At 41.8% G+C, this 22,647-nt stretch overlaps 1 protein-coding gene across 1 annotated transcript in view; it reads left to right on the forward strand.

Annotated features, from left to right (window-relative positions):
* The first annotated feature begins 7,064 nt into the window (after window positions 1-7,064).
* LOC124121064 (mesenchyme-specific cell surface glycoprotein-like) overlaps window positions 7,065-22,647 on the forward strand; it is a 30,884-nt gene continuing 15,301 nt past the window's right edge. The window contains exons 1-7 of the mRNA XM_046484017.2: window positions 7,065-7,199; window positions 8,136-8,307; window positions 10,431-10,679; window positions 10,815-10,983; window positions 19,354-19,486; window positions 20,616-20,733; window positions 22,188-22,379. Coding sequence (XP_046339973.1) covers window positions 8,136-8,307; window positions 10,431-10,679; window positions 10,815-10,983; window positions 19,354-19,486; window positions 20,616-20,733; window positions 22,188-22,379 — 1,033 coding nt within the window. The 5' untranslated portion in view covers window positions 7,065-7,199. The remainder of the gene's footprint in view (window positions 7,200-8,135; window positions 8,308-10,430; window positions 10,680-10,814; window positions 10,984-19,353; window positions 19,487-20,615; window positions 20,734-22,187; window positions 22,380-22,647) is intronic.

Below are 22,647 nucleotides of genomic sequence, written 5' to 3' on the forward strand. Positions count from 1 at the left end.
CGCAGTGTTCGATCCCACCGATGTTGGTGTTCCGGTGTCAACGTTATATCTCGTAGCGGTGTGTAAGCTCTGATGTTTGACGTACGCAGTCTTCTGTGTGACGTGCCATTGACACTTGAACCTAGACCCGTATTGTTGTAGGCTTAACTTCTTTTATGAAGTTTCACTCGACATCATTAGAATGGTGTCGCTAACCAGGCACATGGTAGAAGGCAGATACCTCCTACGCTGGTGCCTATTAACGTATCGATAGTGAAGATAACGTATCATCCCACCTCTTTGGAAACGAAGCTTCAACACATACTTTACTAGCTCTAAATAGTGAGATGCATGGTGCTTGACCTCAAAGAACTATGTTCTCATTTCAGTGTCTCTGCAATGATTGTTCATTTTAACGCAGCTAAACATAAGAATCCTTCCACCTAGAAGTTAACCAGATAATACTGAATATACAGTTTCAACTTAAATGTCCAGACCGCTTCATCCATATAGCAAGTCTTGTCTTCCTGCTCAGACCTTAACACTTAGTGATCAACAAGTTAAAAGTTCTCAGATATTCAGCATTTCAACACGCTTGACAGTTCTTGCATATCTCGTGTGGTAAGCTCAACTGGTGTCTTGATGAAAGGTGTTTGTTTCGAACATTTCTTAACAGGTGACTGAATGTGTGCGACCCGGTTGAAGATAAATCAGTTTGTTTTTTTAGGTGATTCAGGCAAAACAATTGAGTCCGTGAACGGCTTACGTGATGGCACAAACATCCTGATGTGTTGTATGTTCCAACTATACATAGAACCGTTTTCCACTGTTACCTCATAGGTTCTATTTTTCAGCTTGTTGGTTACAGTAGCTTGTTTCCACTCTTACTGTCCCCTTTCAATAGAGTGTATTCTGACTGTGGATCCAATCGGAAGTGGTTTGGGGTCTTTACGACTAAGATATCTTTCAGCCGTCGTGACTTTACGTTCATTCATGAGTTCTCGCTCCTGAGAGAGATTTTTGGTCGTAAGGTTTCAAGGTGGTCAGTGTTGTGGAAATGGTAGTATTAGTCTTGAGACCAAAGAGACTTTCCAATGGACTATTACTGAGACCTGTTGGGGTGTTGTGAACAGTCCGGCTAGGTACATGATTTCTGCCACAGTTCTTGCATGGAGCCGCTCTTGCTTCTGATTTAATATTTTTGTGTGGAGTACGAGTTTACCCTTCTGTTTTTGCTGACAACCCTACTTTATTAAAACTTTTAGTTTTCAGGCAGTATGTGATGCGATGCTTTTCCAGCAGCTTTGCAAATGTCAACAGCTCGATCAAGGGTTAACGTGCGCTCCTTTCAGTAAGGCCTGCTGGTTTCCCTGTCATGGATTCCCAGCACTATTCTGGGATTGGCTAAATGCAGTCTTCACAATAGTTACGTTTTAATCAGTGTTCTGATATTTGAGTGAAAATCCCCAAAGGATTCACCTTCTGCCTAACAATGTTTATCATTCACCCCCTATGGCGAAAGAATCGAACTTGACCATGATCTCAGTTACCGTTCTGACTCCTGGGCGAGATTGAGCCAATATTTCGTTAACATCACCTGATATAGGTATTAAATTGCCAGAAAATGAAGGTTTATGGCATGCAGGGCGTATGTGGAGGGAGGTGGAGAGGTATTGTGAACACGACATGCGCACATTTCCATTTAATTAAACCATACAGATGATTTCAACTTTGGTCAAGATGGGGAGTGACATACCTTGTCTATTTATATATATATATGGGTCCGGTGTTTCAGTAACATCACTATCCTGCTTCTGGGGACTGTGGTTCAGCCATTGATATTATCGGCGATCTTCAGATCGGAAAGAATTCAGCACGTAAAACGTGAAAAAGTCAATGGTCAGACATACCGACTGCTGCCACCATGTTACATGTCGTTTAACCTGAACCCGTAAGGTGGAAACAACAATTGTTGTAGGCTTACCTTCTTTTATGAAGTTTCACTCGACATCATTACAATGGCGTCGATAAACAAGCGCGTCAAGCCCCTCACAGTGATAGCCCGTTCACGGAACTCTCTTTACTATTGCTACCATCAGTCAAAGATCCATACTGTGATAGGTTGCTTCAACCATGCATGGAGTTGAACTCGCAACCGACAGACTGACTGACGGGATCGAGTGATTAGGCTCGCTGACTTGGTTGATACATGTCATCGTATCCCAATTGCGTGGATCGATCCCCATGATGTCAATCACTGGATTGTCTGGTCGAGACAGACAGCGGTTGGTTGATTTTCAGTTCGTCTACAATCTCGAACCAGTCTGATCAAACAACCAAAAGGTTAATTCATCTGGGAAATCAGTCGTAGGTCTGTCGTAAACCTTTTCAAAATTCACTATGATGGGATTCCAAAAGACATAAACAAAAGTATAATAGTGACTATATTTGGGGTTGGAGGCCGCTGCGGACCCTCACTGACCAAGAGTGTAACGAAGGTGTCACGCGATGGGAAGGAGCGTGCAATCAATGGTAAAAGGGAGTCTAATTCCCTAGACTGGTACCTATCAATGTACCGCCCATAAAGGATCATGTTACATTCTGGTCACTGTCCAGCAACTGACAGGATGACTGTTGCAGCTGGTGACGTCATAATATGATGCCTCAGATGGAGGAAATGTATATCACGTTTTCCTGGGTGGTGGTGACAGGATGTCTCTCGTCCGCCCAGTCCGCCCAGTCAGTCATTCGGCAACAGCCAAAACTACTTGCTATGGAATACTGTAAGGGACATTCTCGCGATCTCGCATTCTCGCGATCTCGACTTTGGAAACGAGCTAAATATGCCCAAAACACGAGAATAAGAGATCGCGATCTCGCATTCTCGTGTTTTGGCTATACGTAGCACTTTTTGTCAAAAGTCGACAACGCGAGAATGCGACATATGGACATGATGCAGAAATCTCCGGTATAGCAATCTCGACTTGTCAAATCAGGCCACAAACACACGAAATCGCGAGAACGCGAGAATGCGGCATTTCAGTTTCTCGCGATATCGCGTTCTCGCGTTTTATACGCTGTCCGTGCGCATGCGTAATATCATAAGGTCAAGGCGCATGCGCACGTTAGTAATCCTTTGGTCCAGCTTCTTTCATGCTCTTTATTAGCAAAATTATTACTTGAGCTTGAAAGTGCAATGTAATTTACATACACAAAGTCCTATGTAGAGTGGAGTAGAGTCCTCTCCCTTTCGTACAGTTCCCTATATACTTTAGATTAAAACCCTCAACATGCTCAATATAATTTAACAAAAGAAATAGTGTACGTGAATGTCCAATGATAGTGAAAACATTAATGTGGCCGAAAGCTGGAAACAAAACTGTCACCGTCAGTGAGTGAGTAATATTGCAGCTATCCGCGGCTACACCGTCAGTTATAGAAATAATCACAGGCCAGCGGTTTTCTCCACGAGGCAATATTACACACGGCTAGCATATTCATTAAAGCAAAATTCTCACAGACCAATTTGAAATATATAAAAAAATTAATAGATTTCCATCCGCTCCAACCTGACTACAAAACATCCTGCCTTACATTATTTTTAGCTAAAATGGATAGAATTATCATTCAACACCCGTATGTTATCAGAAATAAGCAGGCCACTGTTTAAGAAATAAACGACTCGTGGGAGTTGTTTATCTTACAATAAAACACTGCAGGGAGAATAAACCAAGAGGGGCGAGTGTTTTATTGTACGACAAACAACGACCACGAGTCGTTAAATGCTTACATGAGATATCAACATTATGTACAGCCTCTTTAAGGATGTTGATAAAATGTACAATCATTAAAAATATTAACCCCTATTTGAATAATGATGACTCCCTCAATAGAAACTGACCTCGGCAACATTTTATGCACAGCTGGGTATTTCCCGCATATTCTCAGAATCCTCACGTCGATTACCCGTACCTTTTCTACCAATACGGATTGTCATATCTCTCCTGGTTTGGGATGCGTTTATCTGCGTTGCCCTGCTACATCTATGGGGAACAACTCACTAGATACTCCCATCCCACAATAACGTCGTCAAACATACGATGTTATCAAGTTGCGAGCGCATGTTCGAATCTCCAGAAATGACGTCAAGATAGAATAATGTTTTATATTGAAATATATCACACTTCGTTCTTCATTGTTCTTTGCGATTTATCGCGTAGCTATCTTATATTATCAGGGTAACGCTATTTTTAGGGCATTATCATTTGCACACACAACGAATAACATTGGTCGCGATCTCGCATTCTCGTGATTTTGTGTCAATTACGTGTACTGTTATATGTAAATATGTTCAAAATCGCGAGAAAGCGAGATTTCGACACTTGACCAATGTCGCGATCTCGCGTTCTCGTGCTTTTGTGCCAATTATCTTTAAAGCCATCTGGTGGCTCAGTCGTCTTAGGTGTCGCAATTCGCAGTGTGGAGTTGCGTTCCTTGGGTGTGCCAGAAACCTACTGGATTTCGTCCCATTTCAAGCAGACAAGCCAGGGTATAACTGAAATATACATACTGTTCAAAGCGGTGTTAAGTTAAAATCACTCACTTATTCAGAGCCATGTCGGTCCCTCAGGCTGGATATTGGGGTACGTTTCCAGTATAAGCATGACTATCATGTGGATGTCAAGGCCGCAATAAATTAATGGTTAGAGTTTGATTGAATTTCTAAAAAAAACATGGGAGACGGGACGCATTATATTTTTAACATTTTATTGTTTTCTTATCGAACTCGTCAGGAGGGAGAGGATGAAAATCTATTAATCAATTTTGTATGGCCTAAAGTAGCGAATATAGTGTCGTGTAGAAACATCGGACAATCTCATTTTAGCCGAATGCTACAAATTGGGCTTGGAGAATTGTGTTTAAATGAATATGCTAGCTGTATATAATATTGCCACTGGCCTGTGATTATTTCTGTAACTGACAGTGCAGCCACGAATAGCTGCAATACTGCTGATTTGGCTTTAAGCGATATTTACTCACTCACTGACGGTGATATTTTGATTCCAGCTTCCGGAGACTGTAATGTTTTCACTATCACTGGACATTTTCTTTTGTTAAATTATATTGAGCATTTTGAGGGTTTAAATTTTAAGTCCATAGGAAACTGTACCAAAGGGAGATGACTCTACTCTACTATACATAGGACTTTGTGTATGTAAATTACATAGCATTTTCAAGCTCAAGTCATAAGTTTCTAAATGCTACTTGGAGAATGAAGAGCGTGAAAGAAGCATGACAAAAGGACTACTAACGTGCGCATGCGCCTTTACCTTATGATATTACGGACAGCGTCTAAAACGCGAGAACACGAGGACGCGAAATCGCGAGATCGCGAGAAAATGAAATATCGCATTCTTGCGTACTCGCGATTTCGTTTTTTTGTGGCCTAATGTATAAAAAACACGAGAATGCGAGATTGCGATTTTGGCCGAGATCAAGATCGAGGTCGAGATCGCGAGAATGCGAGATCGCGAAAATGTCACTCACGGTATTACATAACTTCGACGTGGTCATGCATTGCTCCGTGATGTACCAACCACGGCTTGCTGTCTATGTTGTAGAGTAAATCTTAGCATGTTATTTGTTACTATCCAACAGTTTGCGTGTGAATAAACAGTACATCGCTCGTTTTATACTCATATCTTTGTAGATTGGCACGCTGCAAGTGGAGCCAAAGTTGCACTTTATTCTCAAGTTGCACCGTTCTAGGGACTGTAGCACGTAAATAACTCAACAAATTGTTTTGGTTGTGTTTTCTAGCACTATTCACGGTTTGGACCCAACGTGTCGAAATTTCAGTTTGGTAAGGCTTCTTTTTATCGAAAGTATTCATGTCCATAATCCACAATCTTAGAAATTGATAAGTACATTCCTCAATCTCTACAGTTATTGTGTTCAGTGAACAGTGAGAAAATTTTGACATTCTTCCCAGAGGTTGAATTCTAAAAGTTATGTATGAAAAAAATCTCAACCCTTAAATCTGAAGAAAAAAACATGACTCTATCCGCCTCCATTCCACCCCATCCCCTCTAAATATCAGATGGTCAGCCCCTAAAAGAGGTGGAATTCACCATAGAGTAGCCAATCACGGGCCTGGAATTCGATCTCACACATATGTTTGATACCAGTTATCTCAAATGGGTTTCTCAACCACAGGTGTGTAAGAAAACAACTTGCACAATACAATACATACACATTACACCACGACCTGGGGTCGAGGCAACAGTTACTGCCTCGAGACATTTCACACCTGTTCCAAAGGAACTGTTTCCAAAGCAACAGTGGAAAGTAAAACAATAGCCTTATAAGCATTAAAATGCAGGAAACGACACAATAGATACATACGTTTTTGTCCCTTTTTGTAAACGTGATAAAATGCGCACATTTTTTCCCTTTTTGTAAACGTAATCCGTATTAACATCCCGTGTTACTCTATGGTAAAGGTGAGGTGAAATTGGGTTTAACGTCGCGTCCAAGATTATTGCACTTATATAGCGACGTGCATGCACGTGTATGTGTGTGTGTGTGGCTGCTTGTACTAGTCCTGACTGATGCCGATTTATAGTGCTAGCTCACTGAGATACCATGCCGCAGTTTAACATGAATACCCCACTCAGACACAGTATACTGACTCCGAGCCGACCAGTCCTTGTTTTAGCCCCTTAATGCCGAGCGCCAGACAGGGTAACAACAAGTATAATCTTTTAACGTCTTTTTGTATGACGCGGCACGGGATCGAACCCTGGACCTTCCGCTCTCCGGGCGGACGCTCTACCACAAGACCACGGAGGCGGTCCCTATTGTTAATAATGGTATCAAGATAGTTATATTCGTTAAGAATTTCTTTTTCACAATAAAGTTTGTATCTGTAATATGTGGTTGATATATATGCTATGTAGTTAATATTTGGATTATATAGTAATTGTTTGTGCTTTGTACTTATTTTTTCACATTTTTGTACTATGTTGTCAAGGTATTGAGAATAGATTGAAAAATATATTTCCCACATTTTAGACGTTTCTGATAAAGCGCGTGTCCAATCTTCCTTTAACATATTAAGATAAGCGAGGGAGCGGTCAACCTTATCAGTGTGCAACTTTTCCTACTTTATCAAGCCGCGTTCTCTTGTTGGTCTCTGCCGTCTGGACCAGCGAGTAAAGGTAAGACATTTTCCGCAAACAAAGAATTAGTGTTAACATACATCAAATACTAGTAGGATGAACTTGTTTACGGCAATTTCTCATTTCTAACGTTAGCGGGATGTCAAATAACTCTATTGCGAAGACCATGTCCTTGATGGTGTTCAACGAAAGCTTTTGGTAGCACAAATGAATACAAAATGCAATCGACATTTCAAGTTTTTGGTCGTAATTTCGATTATTTTCTCTGTATTTCAGTTCTTATCTCATTATGTCATAATGTGTTTGGTTGATTGAAATAACGAGAGGAAAAAAGTTTCGAAAAATAATAGAAATGACGAGAAAATAATCGAAGTACCGATTTAACCACTGAAATAATTGAAATAACGAAAATATTATCCTCATGAAGAGAACAAAATTGAAACTGCGAGAAAACAAATGAACTCCGAGAAAAAACTCGACATTTCGATATATTATATTCAATATTCGAAATAACGAGAAAATATTCGAAATTATATTACCATAGTGGCACCATAAGGTTTCGTAATATTCGCTGATAGCTGCAAATGATAACGTATTTGACATGTTAACATATTGGGTGAGGGATAAAACAAGATGAGTTCGTCTTTCGAGTACAGATTAATGTGAATGACGGAAACTATGAAATGTTGATGGGCTCTAATGTCTAAACAGGTAGGGATGTTATATAAACAATTATTTGCAGGACTTGTCTTTTAATAGCAGGTTAACAATATGTTGAAGGAAAGAAAAAGTCTTCTATGCAAGGTATTTAGGCCCACAACATACATAATTGTCGCTGAAGTCAACGTTGTAAGGCATGCTGATATTAACAGATATTATTCCCGCATTCCTTTATATGATTATTATCAGCCCATGCACTACTGTTAGTTGTGGGATCATAGTTGTATCAAACTTTATGAAAGTTTCTGTTTCCAGATGTTGACTTTTTATCTGGGCATTGTGGCTTTACACCTTGTGGCCGCCGTTCCCATCACTCGACCTTTAGCATACATCAAGGTCCCTGATGGGTCGGGGAACACGAGACCTTTCCTGGGCACTGCAGACAGAATAGCGTATGACTCCGACCAGAACTACCTCTATGTCATAGGTACACGCAAAACTGGATAATAACGTTTAACTGAACCAGTAGTGCCATTACTAACCCTGTTTTTCCAATGGTACATGTGGTTATATATCATACATCAAGCACTAAGGTTGGGCAGGATGTGGTAGATTATACATTGTAGTGACAAATCATACATCAAGCACTAAAAGTAGTCTGTGATGCACTAGATTCTACAGTGTGGCTATGTATCACACATCAAGCAATAAGCGTAGGGTGTGATATACTAAATTCTACAGTGTGGCTATGTGTCACACATCAAGCACTAAGGATAGGGTGTGATATACTAAATTCTACAGTGTGGCTATGTGTCACACATCAAGCACTAAGGGAAGGGTGTGACGTTGTACATTCTACAGTGTGGCTATGTGTCACACATCAAGCACTAAGGGAAGGGTGCGACGTTGTACATTCTACAGTGTGGCTATGTGTCACACATGAAGCACTAAGCGTAGGGTGTGATATACTAAATTCTACTGTGTGGCTTTGTATCATACATCAAGCACTAAGGGAAGGGTGTGACGTTGTACATTCTACAGTGTGGCTATGTTTCACACATCAAGCACTAAGCGTAGGGTGTGATATACTAAATTCTACAGTGTGGCTAAGTGTCACAAATCAAGGACTAAGGGTAGGGTGTGACGTTGTACATTCTACAGTGTGGCTATGTGTCACACATCAAGCACTAAGGGAAGGGTGTGATGTACTAAATTCTACAGTGTGGCTATGTATCAAACATCAAGCACTAAGGGAAGGGTGTGGCGTTGTAAATTCTACAGTGTGGCTATGTGTCACACATCAAGCACTAAGGATAGGGTGTGACGTTGTACATTCTACAGTGTGGCTATGTGTCACACATCAAGCACTAAGGGAAGGGTGCGACGTTGTACATTCTACAGTGTGGCTATGTGTCACACATGAAGCACTAAGCGTAGGGTGTGATATACTAAATTCTACTGTGTGGCTTTGTATCATACATCAAGCACTAAGGATAGGGTATGACGTTGTACATTCTACAGTGTAGCTATGTGTCACACATCAAGCACTAAGGGAAGGGTGTGACGTTGTACATTATACAGTGTGGCTATGTGTTACATATCAAGCACTAAGGGAAGGGTGTGATGTACTAAATTTTACAGTGTGGCTATGTATCACACATCAAGCACTAAGGGAAGGGTGTGGCGTTGTACATTCTACAGTGTGGCTATGTGTCACACATCAAGCACTAAGGGAAGGGTGTGATGTACTAAATGTTACAGTGTGGCTATGTATCACACATCAAGCACTAAGGGAAGGGTGTGGCGTTGTACATTCTACAGTGTGGCTATGTGTCACACATCAAGCACTAAGGGAAGGGTGTGATGTACTAAATTCTACAGTGTGGCTATGTGTCACACATCAAGGACTAAGGATAGGATGTGACGTTGTACATTCTACAGTGTGGCTATGTGTCACACATCAAGCACTAAGGGAAGGGTGTGATGTACTAAATTCTACAGTGTGGCTATGTATCAAACATCAAGCACTAAGGGAAGGGTGTGGCGTTGTAAATTCTACAGTGTGGCTATTTGTCACACATCAAGGACTAAGGATAGGGTGTGACGTTGTACATTCTACAGTGTGGCTATGTGTCACAAATCAAGCACTAAGGGAAGGGTGTGATGTACTAAATTCTACAGTGTGTCTATGTGTCACACATCAAGCACTAAGGGAAGGGTGTGATGTACTAAATTCTACAGTGTGGCTGTGTGTCACACATCAAGGACTAAGCGTAGGGTGTGATGTTCTAAATTCTACAGTGTGGCTATGTATCACACATCAAGCACTAAGGGTAGGGTGTGATGTACTAAATTCTACAGTGTGGCTATGTGTCACACATCAAGCACTAAGGGTAGGGTGTGACGTTGTACATTCTACAGTGTGGCTATGTATCACACATCAAGCACTAAGGGAAGGGTGTGACGTTGTACATTCTACAGTGTAGCTATGTGTCACACATCAAGCACTAAGGGTAGGACGTGATGTACTAGATTCTACAGTAGAGCTATGTGTCACACATCAAGTGTACTCATATGTTAAAGAGTGTGGTAGTCTATGGTTTGTTGCAGGCGGCCGCAGTGAGACTCTCCACATTGTCGATATGCAGGACCCTAGCAACCCAACCATTGCCTACTCTCAAACCTTCAGTGAGATCACAGACGGAATTCCCAAGGCAATCTCTCTGTGTCGGAGTGGCCAAACCGAGCAGGTCGCCATCGCCTTCGCTGCACGGTCCAGGTTAAACGAAGGACACGTAGAAGTTTTTAGAACGTTTCTCAGGTTCGATCAGACGTTCCCTCTGCTTGGAAGAGTTTCTAGTAAGTACTTACAAAGTAAAACCTAAATATATTACAATATTGAGAGCAGGGTTATCTGTTAAGTTGATAGTAATTACATGTGACATTCACATTGAATTTGCCTCACAAACATATTCAATAAATGCACCATTGCAGCCGAGTCTGACCCTGTCGCCATCCAGTATGACGGAACGTGTGCAAGATTTGTTGTCGCCTGTGAAGGACTTCCTGGGACCAGAAACAACAATTTTGAGGATCCTCTCGCTCATGTTGACATTTTTGAGAGGAATGTTGATGCATGGACAAAATATACAATTAATTTCCAGTAAGTGTGCAAATCCGGTTAACCATCACTGCTGATTCCCATTCTGTTCTATTGTCTTGCTATATAGTACGTCACTTCTCCATGTACCTCTATTGTGTTGCTATATAGTACGTCACTTCTCAATGTACCTCTGTTGTGTTGCTAGAGTAAGTCACTTCTCCATGTACCTCTATTGTGTTGCTAGAGTACGTCACTTCTCCATGTACCTCTATTGTGTTGCTATATAGTACGTCACTTCTCAATGTACCTCTATTGTGTTGCTAGAGTACGTCACTTCTCCATGTACCACTGTTGTGTTGCTAGAGTACGTCACTTCTCCATGTACCTCTGTTGTGTTGCTAGAGTACGTCACTTCTCCATGTACCTCTGTTGTGTTGCTAGAGTACGTCACTTCTCCATGTACCTCTAGATCTGTTGTGTTGCTAGATTACGTCACTTCTCCATGTACCTCTGTTGTGTTGCTAGAGTAAGTCACTTTTCCATGTACCTCTGTTGTGTTGCTTGAGTAAGTCACTTCTCCATGTACCTCTATTGTGTTGCTAGAGTCAGTCACTTCTCCATGTACCTCTATTGTGTTTCTAGAGTACGTCACTTCTCCATGTACCTCTATTGTGTTGCTAGAGTACGTCACTTCTCCATGTACCTCTATTGTGTTGCTAGAGTACGTAACTTCTCCATGTACCTCTATTGCGTCCCTAGAGTACGTCACTTCTCCATGTACGTCAATTGTGTTGCTAGAGTAAGTCACTTCTCCATGTACCTCTATTGCGTCCCTAGAGTACGTCACTTCTCCATGTACCTCTATTGTGTTGCTAGAGTACGTAACTTCTCCATGTACCTCTATTGCGTCCCTAGAGTCCGTCACTCCTCCATGTACCTCTGTTGTGTTGCTATAGTTCGTCACTTCTCCATGTTCCTCCATTGTTTTGCTTCGTTTATTTCTATCTCCTTTCACTGTATCGGTGTGCCTGTCTATCCACCTTCACTCTATTGGTGTGTCTGTCATATCCATCTTTACTCTATCGGTATGTCTGGTCTTTTCCCAACACTGTATCGGTTGGTTTTTCTTCGTGCCAACACTGTATCGGTGTGTCTGTCTATGTGCCTTCACTGTATCGGTGTGTGTCTGACTATCTGCATTCACTGTATCGGTGTGTCTGTCTACCTGCCTTCTCTGTATCGGTGTGTCTTTTTATCTGCCTTCACTATATCGGTGTGTCTGTCTATCTGCATTCACTGTATCGGTAGGTCTGTCTTCCTGCCCTCTCTGTATCGGTGTCTGTTTATCTGCCTTCACTGTATCGGTGCGTCTGTTTATCTGCCTTCTCTATATCGGTGTGTCTTTCTGTCTGTATTGACTTTATCAGTGTGTCTGTCTATCTGCCTTCTCTGTATCAGTGTGTCTGTCTTTCTGCCTACACTGTAACGGTGTGTCTGTCTACGTGCCTTCACTGTATCGGTGTGTCTGTCTATCTGCCTACACTGTATCGGTGTGTCTGTCTACGTGCCTTCACTGTATCTGTGTGTCTGTTTATTTGCCTACACTTCATCGGTGTGTCTGTCTATGAGCCTTCACTTTATCGGTGTGTCTGTCTATCTGCCTACACTGCATCGGTGTGTGTGTCTATGAGCCTTCTCTGTATCAGTGCGTCTGTCTTCCTGCCTACACTGTATCGGTGTGTCTGTCAACGTGCCTTCACTGTACCTGTGTGTCTGTCTATCTGCCTACACTGCATCGGTGTGTCTGTCTATGAGCCTTCACTTTATCGGTGTGTCTGTTTATCTGCCTACACTGCATCGGTGTGTGTGTCTATGAGCCTTCACTTTATCGGTGTGTCTGTCTATTTGCCTAAACTGTTTCAGTGTGTCTGTCTTTCTGCCTTCACTGTATTGGTGTGTCTGTCTCTCTTCCGTAACTATGTCGGAAACTGTGTCTCAGTATAGCAGTATGTCCTAACTGTATCAGTGTGTCTTTCTATGTGCCTTCACTGTATCAGTGTGTCTGTCTTTCTGCCTTCACTCATTGGTGTGTCTGTCTCTCTTCCGTAACTATGTCGGAAACTGTGTCTCAGTATAGCAGTATGTCCTAACTGTATCAGTGTGTCTGTCTTCCTGCCTTCTCTGTATCAGTGCGTCTCTCTTCCTGCCTACACTGTATCGGTGTGTCTGTCAACGTGCCTTCACTGTACCTGTGTGTCTGTCTATCTGCCTACACTGCATCGGTGTGTCTGTCTATGAGCCTTCATTTTATCGGTGTGTCTGTCTATTTGCCTAAACTGTATCAGTGTGTCTTTCTGCCTTCACTCATTGGTGTGTCTGTCTCTCTTCCGTAACTATGTCGGAAACTGTGTCTCAGTATAGCAGTTTGTCCTAACTGTATCAGTGTGTCTTTCTATGTGCCTTCACTGTATCAGTGTGTCTGTCTACCTGCCTTCACTGTCTTGGTGTGTCTGTCTATGTGCCTTCATTGTAACAGTGTGTCTGTCTATGTGCCCTCACTGTATCAGTGTGTCTGTCTATGTGCCCTCACTGTATCGGTGTGTCTGTCTATGAGCCTTCACTTTATGAGTGTGTCTGTTTATCTGCCTACACTGTATCGGTGTGTCTGTCTATGAGCCTTCACTGTATCGGTGTGTCTGTCCCTTTGCCTTCATTGTAACGGTGTGTGTCTGTCTATCTGCCTTCACTGTATCAGTGTGTCTGTCTATCTGCCTTTACTGTATCGGTGTGTCTGTCTATCTGCCTTTACTGTATCGGTGTGTCTGTCTATCTGCCTTCACTGTATCGGTGTGTCTGTCTACCTGCCTTCACTGTATCAGTGTGTCTGTCTATCTGCCTTTACTGTATCGGTGTGTCTGTCTATCTGCCTTTACTGTATCGGTGTGTCGGTCTATGTGCCTTCACTGTATCAGTGTGTCTCTCTCTTCGCCTTCACTGTATCAGTGTGTCTGTCTATCTGCCTTTACTGTATCGGTGTGTCTGTCTATCTGCCTTTACTGTATCGGTGTGTCTGTCTATCTGCCCTCACTGTATCGGTGTGTCTGTCTATGAGCCTTCACTTTATGAGTGTGTCTGTTTATCTGCCTACACTGTATCGGTGTGTCTGTCTATGAGCCTTCACTGTATCGGTGTGTCTGTCCCTTTGCCTTCATTGTAACGGTGTGTGTCTGTCTATCTGCCTTCACTGTATCAGTGTGTCTGTCTATCTGCCTTTACTGTATCGGTGTGTCTGTCTATCTGCCTTTACTGTATCGGTGTGTCTGTCTATCTGCCTTCACTGTATCGGTGTGTCTGTCTACCTGCCTTCACTGTATCAGTGTGTCTGTCTATCTGCCTTTACTGTATCGGTGTGTCTGTCTATCTGCCTTTACTGTATCGGTGTGTCGGTCTATGTGCCTTCACTGTATCAGTGTGTCTCTCTCTTCGCCTTCACTGTATCAGTGTGTCTGTCTATCTGCCTTTACTGTATCGGTGTGTCTGTCTATCTGCCTTTACTGTATCGGTGTGTCTGTCTATCTGCCTTTACTGTATCGGTGTGTCTGTCTATCTGCCTTCACTGTATCAGTGTGTCTGTCTTTCTGCCTTCACTGTTTTGGTGTGTCTGTCTCTCTTCCGTAACTATGTCGGAAACTGTGTGTCAGTATAGCAGTATGTCCTAACTGTATCAGTGTGTCTTTCTATGTGCCTTCACTGTATCAGTGTGTCTGTCTATCTGCCTTTACTGTATCGGTGTGTCTGTCTATCTGCCTTCACTGTATCAGTGTGTCTGTCTATCTGCCATCACTGTATCAGTTTGTCTGTCTATCTGCCATCACTGTATCAGTGTGTCTGTCTATCTGACATCACTGTATCAGTGTGTCTGTCTATCTGCCATCACTGTATCAGTGTGTCTGTCTATCTGACATCACTGTATCAGTGTGTCTGTCTATCTGACATCACTGTATCAGTGTGTCTGTCTATGTGCCGACACTGTATCAGTGTTTCTGTCTATCTGCTAGGGCTGCAACGATACACCTAGGTCACGATACGATATGTATCTCGATACTTACATCACGATTCGATACGTATCTCGATACGCTACGATACACGTAGTGACAAGAGAAGACAAGAGATAAATGAATTAAACTTAGTTTATTAAAATGAAAAATGAAATGAAAGTGATGAATGTTCATGAGTCATAAAATATATACTGTAATGAGTATTTTAACTTAATGAATCATCTGCCATTTCCATGTAATGGCTAGCAAACACAAAAGTAACAGTCCTACATATTTGTGAGTTGTGACTAGATGGTAGATTCTAGGAGTAAATACTAAATGTACCAGTGTCCAGTAACTAATGATTTGCCATTTTCGTGAATAAAGGCAAAAAAACAATTAAAAACAATTATAGCAACAGCCATGTTATACACCATTTGAAAGGTCTAATCCTAGTGTTTATAAATATGAAAGTTATGTTTATCACATTATTTAAATAATGCATTTACAACTTAATTAAATTCGTTGTAAATAAAAAAAATGTAAGCTAACACATTCATAACGTCCAGATTAAAGACCAAGGAAGCGAAAATTTGACGATTTGGGACAAATTTAAGATTTCAAAAAATCTACTTATTTCTTTTTTATTTTCATTGTATACGTAATTGGAAAATTATTTTAAAAAGAATTATGAATAGAATCTGTTTTCACTCATTTCCAGATAACAGCGGCTGTCCGCTCAGTAACATGGAGAAATACCTCCGTTTTCGAAAGCTTCGTATGAATAACACGTTTGTCGAGGACTGACATATGACACATCGCTAGAAAGCTTGTTTTTTCACCTTCACGCTCGTAACATTGCCTTTGTCTTTTTCGTAGCTATAACATAAGATTTCATTGGTTTCTAATAACGCTTTCTTGCCGAAATCTGCTACAAGGTTCATGATTGGTCAAATTTGAGCACGTGACCTGAGACAGGCAATCAAATTACAAATCCTCGTGTACGATGACTTTCACATTTTTACGAAATATTTTGGTTAAATCGTGTTATTCTGAACGTTTAGAGCAGGAAATCGCGATCTATAATAAAAAAAAGGAGTTTTGTGGATGTTTCATGCTAGGTTACAAGCTGTGACAAAGATTTTTCATGCATATATTTTGGCATTGAACATAGTGTCCGAGCCGAGAATTCGATGCGACGAAAGCCGAGATGTCATGTGACTAACATCACACGCGATCGCATGAAAAGATGGAAATAATAAGTTAGCTGTAAGTTTGACCACTTTTAGATATTTTGTTGTTGATTTTATTTATCACTTTGTATATATATTTAAAGATTTGCTTGAAACGTCTTTGTTTTGCTCTTTGACATGTTCGATGTCCATCCGAGAATTATATTTTCAATAACATTGCGGGAAATAGTGAATAACTTTTTAATCTATCGATAAAAAAAATGATTCATTTTGATAAATTGAAATAGAATACGTATTTCAGACATTGTGAGATGTGATAGATTTAATAAATGAATGGTATGACAGGTAGGTCCATAAAAATATATACTATTTTGACGTGACTAATGCTTCTTGGCCGGTTTACCGGCCTGCGGTGTTGAAAGAGTTAAAACAAATTTAAAACGTATCTGTGATAAAAGTTTATTTACAAAAAAAAGACGTACGTATATACGTCTTTGAAAAAACGTATCGTGAAAAATCGAGATACAGCACCTCACAAATCGCACACCGTATCGTATGGAGTGAATCGCGATGCATCGGTGTCCCGGGATATCGTTTCAGCCCTACTATCTGCCATCACTTTATCAGTGTGTCTGTCTATCTGCCTTCACTGTATCAGTGTGTCTGTCTATCTGCCATCACTGTATCAGTGTGTCTGTCTATCTGCCATCACTGTATCGGTGTGTCTGTCTATCTGCCTACACTGTATCGATGCGTCTGTCTATCTGCCTTCTCTATATCGGTGTGTCTGTCTATCTGTATTGCCTTTATCGGTGTGTCTGTCTATCTGCCTTCACTGTATCGGTGTGTCTGTCTATCTGCCTACACTGTATCGATGTGACTGTCTATCTGCCTACACTGCATCGGTGTGTCTGTTTATCTGCCTACACTGCATTGGTGTGTCTGTCTATGAGCCTTCACTTTATCGGTGTGTCTGTCTATCTGCCTTCACTGTATCGGTGTGTCTCTCTCTTCACCTTCACTGTATCGATGTGTCTGTCTATCTGGCTACACTGTATCGATGTGTCTGTCTATCTGCCTTCACTGTATCGGTGTGTCTGTCTATGTGCCTTCTCTGTACCAATGTGTCTGTCTCTCTTCCGTCACTCTGTCGGGACTGTGTGTCAGTATAGCAGTATGTCTTCACTGTATCGGTGTGTCTGTCTACGTGCCTTCACCGTATCGGTGTGTCCGTCTCTTTGCCCTCACTGTCTCGGTGTGTCTGTCTACCTGCCTACACTGTATTGGTGTGTCTGTCTTCCTGGCTATACTGTATCGGTGTGTCTCTCTCTTCGCCTTCACTGTATCGATGTGTCTGTCTATCTGCCTTCACTGTATCGATGTGTCTGTCTATCTGCCTTCACTGTATCGATGTGTCTGTCTATGTGCCTTCACTGTATCAGTGTGTCTCTCTCTTCGCCTTCACTGTATCGGTGTGACTGTCTATCTGCCTTCACTGTATCAATGTGTCTGTCTATCTGCCTTCACTGTATCGATGTGTCTGTCTATCTGCCTTCACTGTATCGATGTGTCTGTCTATGTGCCTTCACTGTATCAGTGTGTCTCTCTCTTCGCCTTCACTGTATCGGTGTGACTGTCTATCTGCCTTCACTGTATCGATGTGTCTGTCTATCTGCCTTCACTGTATCGGTGTCTGTCTATCTACCTTCACTGTATCGATGTGTCTGTCTATCTGCCTTCACTGTATCAGTGTGTCTCTCTCTTCGCCTTCACTGTATCGGTGTGACTGTCTATCTGCCTTCACTGTATCGATGTGTCTGTCTATAGGCCTTCACTGTATCGGTGTGTCTCTCTCTTCGCCTTCACTGTATCGGTGTGTCTGTCTATCTGCCTTCACTGTATCGATGTGTCTGTCTATCTGCCTTCACTGTATCAGTGTGTCTCTCTCTTCGCCTTCACTATTCGGTGTGACTGTCTATCTGCCTTCACTGTATCGATGTGTCTGTCTATGTGCCTTCACTGTATCGGTGTGTCTCTCTCTTCGCCTTCACTGTATCGGTGTGACTGTCTATGTGCCTTCACTGTATCAGTGTGTCTCTCTCTTCGCCTTCACTGTATCGGTGTGACTGTCTATGTGCCTTCACTGTATCGGTGTGTCTCTCTCTTCGCCTTCACTGTATCGATGTGTCTGTCTATCTGCCTTTACTGTATCGGTGTGTCTCTCTCTTCGCCTTCACTGTATCGGTGTGACTGTCTATCTGCCTTCACTGTATCGGTGTTTGTCTATGTGCCTTCACTGTATCGGTGTGTCTGTCTATCTGCCTTCACTGTATCGATGTGTCTGTCTATCTGCCTTCACTGTATCGGTGTTTGTCTATGTGCCTTCACTGTATCGGTGTGTCTGTCTATCTGCCTTCACTGTATCGGTGTGTCTGTCTATCTGCCTTCACTGTATCGGTGTTTGTCTATGTGCCTTCACTGTATCGATGTGTCTGTCTATAGGCCTTCACTGTATCGGTGTGTCTCTCTCTTCGCCTTCACTGTATCGGTGTGACTGTCTATCTGTCTTCACTGTATCGATGTGTCTGTCTATAGGCCTTCACTGTATCGGTGTGTCTCTCTCTTCGCCTTCACTGTATCGGTGTGACTGTCTATCTGCCTTCACTGTATCAATGTGTCTGTCTATGTGCCTTCACTGTATCGGTGTGTCTCACTCTTCGCCTTCACTGTATCGGTGTGACTGTCTATCTGCCTTCACTGTATCGATGTGTCTGTCTATCTGCCTTCAATGTATCGATGTGTCTCTCTCTTCGCCTTCACTTTATCGATGTGTCTGTCTATCTGCCTTCACTGTATCGATGTGTCTGTCTATAGGCCTTCACTGTATCGATGTGTCTCTCTCTTCGCCTTCACTGTATCGGTGTCTGTCTATCTGCCTTCACTGTATCGGTGTCTGTCTATGTGCCTTCACTGTATCGGTGTGTCTCTCTCTTCGCCTTCACTGTATCGATGTGTCTGTCTCTCTTCCGTTACTCTGTCGGAAACCGTGTGCCAGTATAGCAGTATGTCTATACTGTATCGGTGTGTCTGTCAGTATGACAATATGTCTTCACTATATAGTGGTCCGTCGTGGCACATTGTACATTACTATATTGCAGTTGATATTGTTTAGAAAATAATAATGGTGAGTGCACTGCTAGGTCAGCCCGTGGGCTTGGAAATGCCCGGTATGTCTTCCGTGACCCCAACAATGCACAGCACTCTGTTGTCAATGACCTGGAGCCGAGTGACGTCACCATTGACGACAACAACATCGTCTACGTCACTCTCATGGTGGGTATGGGTTGATGTACAAACATGTTTTACATTTAAAACATGCATTCTGTATTCTCATGTTAAAAATACATACATATGCAGTATATGTTTGATATTATGTATCAATGCTCCTTCAAAAGTCAGAAGTTCCTACCATCAGCTTCTACTTGGAGGTGGACGATATACTGACATGGCAAGAAATTCGAGAGTATTTTCACTGCGTAATGTTAAACGAGTTTAGGTTGAAAATACTTGTCTGATTGTTTGACTTGCTATTCTCAGTTTAGAATTCGGTATGCACGTGTTGATTCCTCTCCATATCCATGCAGATAAACTTCAGTCTTACTTGAATAGCTACAATATCAGTTGACACACGTTGCCGAGTGTGGTGTGACTGTGTATTACACGTGTACATTGTCAGGGCATGAACTTGTCGCCTGTTGGTGATGTCCACTTGTTCCCTGCCTGTGTCTCAGACAAGCACCGATACATATATAAAGCAACCCACGCCAATGAACGAAAACTATTTGGAAGTCTCACTAATCTTAAGTAATATTGTTTTTATCATTCTTTTTATTAATTAGAGTTTTGGTCATTGATGGTCAATAGTATCTTGTTATTTATCAAACGTAATTCAAAAGGTAAACTATTGTGAAGTTAGTTCCCTAGTTTAATACGAGAAAATGATTTTACACAGTGGCATTCTATATAGACACGCGTCAAAGATTCTGGTTCTTTCCTACAAAAGGAACAAACGTTATCAACAATATTCATCTAAAACAATTCTGTTTGGATATAAATAATGTTATATATGAATCTATACTGAAAGTCTAACAGCTCAATGTCTCTGTATTGTAAAAATATGTTCTCCCAAGAAATGCAATATTAAGAATTTGTTGCCAGCAAAGTTTTACAAAGAGTATTGATCCCTTTTGTGGTTTTATCGTTCATACACAACGGAATATAGGCCCAGATCATACTGGTAGCTTGTAATGAGGCAGCCATGGTCTTTTTACAATTACTGGGAATATTGTATAACAGTCTATTATAGTCTCAAAATATCCCCTTTGTGTTATACAACATCATATAAATATTAAGTAATAATTGTAAGGTGTCAACATATAGATGTATATAGATGTATTTTCAGGAAAATAACGCGCTGGCAGTATTCAATCTGAACAACCTAGTAGGCGGGGTGGACATATACAGCCTCGGGTCGAAGGACTGGAACAACTTTGACATCGACACCAGTGATCAGGACCAGAGTAAGTTTGTGTATAATACCACGACTACTGTACATAGATGTGTATAATACCACGACTACTGTACATAGATGTGTATAATACCACGACTACTGTACATAGATGTGTATAATACCACGACTACTGTACATAGATGTGTGTCATACCACCACTACTCTACATAGATGTGTGTCATACCACCACTACTGTACATAGATGTGTGTGATACCACGACTACTGTACATAGATGTGTGTCATACCACCACTACTCTACATAGATGCGTGTCATACCACCACTACTGTACATAGATGTGTGTCATACCACCACTACTGTACATAGATCTGTGTCATACCACCACTACTGTACATAGATGTGTGATACCACGACTACTGTACATAGATGTGTGTCATACCACCACTACTCTACATAGATGCGTGTCATACCACGACTACTCTACATAGATGTGTGTCATACCACCACTACTCTACATAGATGTTTGTAATACCACGACTACTGTACATAGATGTGTGTCATACCACCACTACTGTGCATAGATCTGTAGCATACCACCACTACTGTGCATAGATGTATGTCATACCACCACTACTCTACATAGATATGTGTGATACCACCACTACTGTACATAGATATGTGTCATACCACGACTACTGTACATAGATCTGTGTGATACCACCACTACTGTACATAGATCTGGGTCATACCACCACTACCGTACATAGATATGTGTCATAACCCCACTACTGTACATAGATGTGTGTCATACCACCACTACTGTACATAGATCTGTGTCATACCACCACTACTCTACATAGATCTGTGTCATACCACCACTACTCTACATACATATGTGTGATACCACCACTACTGTACATAGATCTGTGTCATACCACCACTACTGTGCATAGATCTGTGTCATACCACCACTACTCTACATGGATATGTGTGATACCACCACTACTCTACATAGATATGTGTGATACCACCACTACTGTACATAGATGTGTGGCATACCACCACCACTGGACATAGGTTCTAACACTATTATCAAGCAAGTTTGATGACGCTGTCAGCACCTACACCGAAACGTCGCTCCTAATTGTAATATAGAACCCTGGATCTACCAACGAATACTTAACATTACGTCACCTTAACATACGCACACGTTGTCTACCAACAAACACTCACTGACATGACGTCACATAAATATACGCACACGTTGTTAACCAACAAACACTCACTGACATGACGTCACATAAATATACGCACACGTTGTTAACCAACAAACACTCACTGACATGACGTCACATGAATATACGCACACGTGATCTACCAAAGATCAAAATACATGTCACATAATACACAATATACACACCCATGGCCTACCACTATAACACCAGACATTAATGTCATGATACACAAGTGAGCTTACAGTGAGTAATATGGTTGTTGGTTGTAGGTATCAGCCCGGACAGGATTAATATGGTGAGACGCAACATTCGTAGCTTCTATCAACCTGGCGCCATCATCTCATTGAACTTCGGCGGCAACGTGTTTCTAGCGACAGCGAACACTGGTGCCGTCAAGCGCTACACCACCGCCGTTGAGGGGGTTGACTTTACAGAGGCCAACAGAGCCAGTACCTTTGACTGTAAGCGAAGTTTTCATGGATATCACGAGCGAGCGAGTGAGTGAGTGAGTGAAAATGGTTTTACGCCGCTTTTTAGCAATATTCAAGCAAATATCACGGCGGGGGACACCAGAAATAAGCTTCACACAGCGTAACCATGTGGGGAATCGAACCCGGGCCTTCGGCGTGACGAGGCAACGCTTTAACCACTAGGCGAGCGAGTATGAGAGAGATAAACAAAGAGAAAGGGAAAGAGACAGGGACAGAAACAGAGACACCGAATGAGGCA

The sequence above is a fragment of the Haliotis rufescens genome, unplaced genomic scaffold, assembly GCF_023055435.1.
Source record: "Haliotis rufescens isolate VD_foot unplaced genomic scaffold, xgHalRufe1.0.p SCAF_1, whole genome shotgun sequence".
Classification (NCBI taxonomy): Eukaryota; Metazoa; Mollusca; class Gastropoda; order Lepetellida; family Haliotidae; genus Haliotis; species Haliotis rufescens.